This window comes from Rhincodon typus, chromosome 48 (genome assembly GCF_021869965.1).
Source record: "Rhincodon typus isolate 14 chromosome 48, sRhiTyp1.1, whole genome shotgun sequence".
NCBI lineage: Eukaryota > Metazoa > Chordata > Chondrichthyes > Orectolobiformes > Rhincodontidae > Rhincodon > Rhincodon typus.
In genome coordinates, this window is record NC_063379.1 from 5,170,548 (window position 1) to 5,171,633 (window position 1,086).

Here is a 1,086-nt window from a genome sequence, read left to right on the forward strand (position 1 = left end):
TGTAGAGGGAGCTTTACCCTGTATCTAACCCCGTGCTGTCCCTGTCCCCTGGGGAGTGTTTGATGGAGGAATGGGTGGTTGTAGAGACTTACAACTCGATCCACTTTGGTTGTGTCAGGGCTCATGATGCTCCATTCAACATCTAACGGTCCGAGGTCGGTGGGTTCCAGTCTGTATTCGCAGCCAATGTCAACGTCGTCATTTTCTGCAGTGTGTAGGGTTTGGGGCCCAGTCGATGTGATCCTCACTGCGTTTGCAAGAGCTGAAGGATAAACCAGAGGGCTCATCACGCTGGAGCCTGTTCGCATTCACTGGTTAAGCCTCACGCTGCATCGGCGGGGGGCGGGGGGTGGGGGGGTGGAGGTGGCACAGCGATGTCTCAGGGCAAGTAATCTGGAAATCTACGGCTGAAAGGCGCGGAGTCGTGCGTTCGCCGTCCCACCCCGCTCCAGAGTGAAATTCAATTCCAATGATGTCCGGTTTGATGGCTGTAAAAACCGACCTGGATTACTAACCTCCTTCAGAGAAGGTGAATGAGTTTGACAAAGGGGCAAGTGATATTCGCGCCACACAAATGCCCAGGCTGTGCCCATCTCCAATAAGAGACAATCTGTCCACCTCCCCTTGACAGTCGATGGTGTTAACATCACTGAATCCCCCCACTATCAACATCCTGGGGGTTACCATTGACCAGAAACTCAACTGGACCCACCACAGCGGCTACAAGAGCAGGCCAGAGGCTGGGAATCCTGCAGCGAGTAACTCCCCTCCTGACTCCCCCCCAAAGCCTGTCCCACCATCTACAAGGCACAAGTCAGGAGGGTGATGGAATACTCCCCACTTGCCCCTGGATGGGAGCAGCCCCAACAACACTCAAGAAGCTTGACACCATCCAGGACAAAGCAGCCCCAACTCGATTGGCCCCACATCCACAAATATCCCACTGCCCCCTCTACCACATCCATAATGTGCAGCTGGGATTAACCCTCTCACCCACCCCCTCCCCCATTTACACACACCGGGCAGTCTGTTCCCCTAACGGAGGGGGATTAACCCTCTCACCCACCCCCTCCCCATTTACACACA

At 55.0% G+C, this 1,086-nt stretch overlaps 1 protein-coding gene across 1 annotated transcript in view; it reads right to left on the reverse strand.

Annotated features, from left to right (window-relative positions):
- The window catches only part of LOC125488016 (coxsackievirus and adenovirus receptor homolog), a 9,205-nt gene that overhangs the window by 5,494 nt on the left and 2,625 nt on the right, over positions 1-1,086 (reverse strand). The window contains exon 2 of the mRNA XM_048620762.1: positions 93-262. Coding sequence (XP_048476719.1) covers positions 93-262 — 170 coding nt within the window. The remainder of the gene's footprint in view (positions 1-92; positions 263-1,086) is intronic.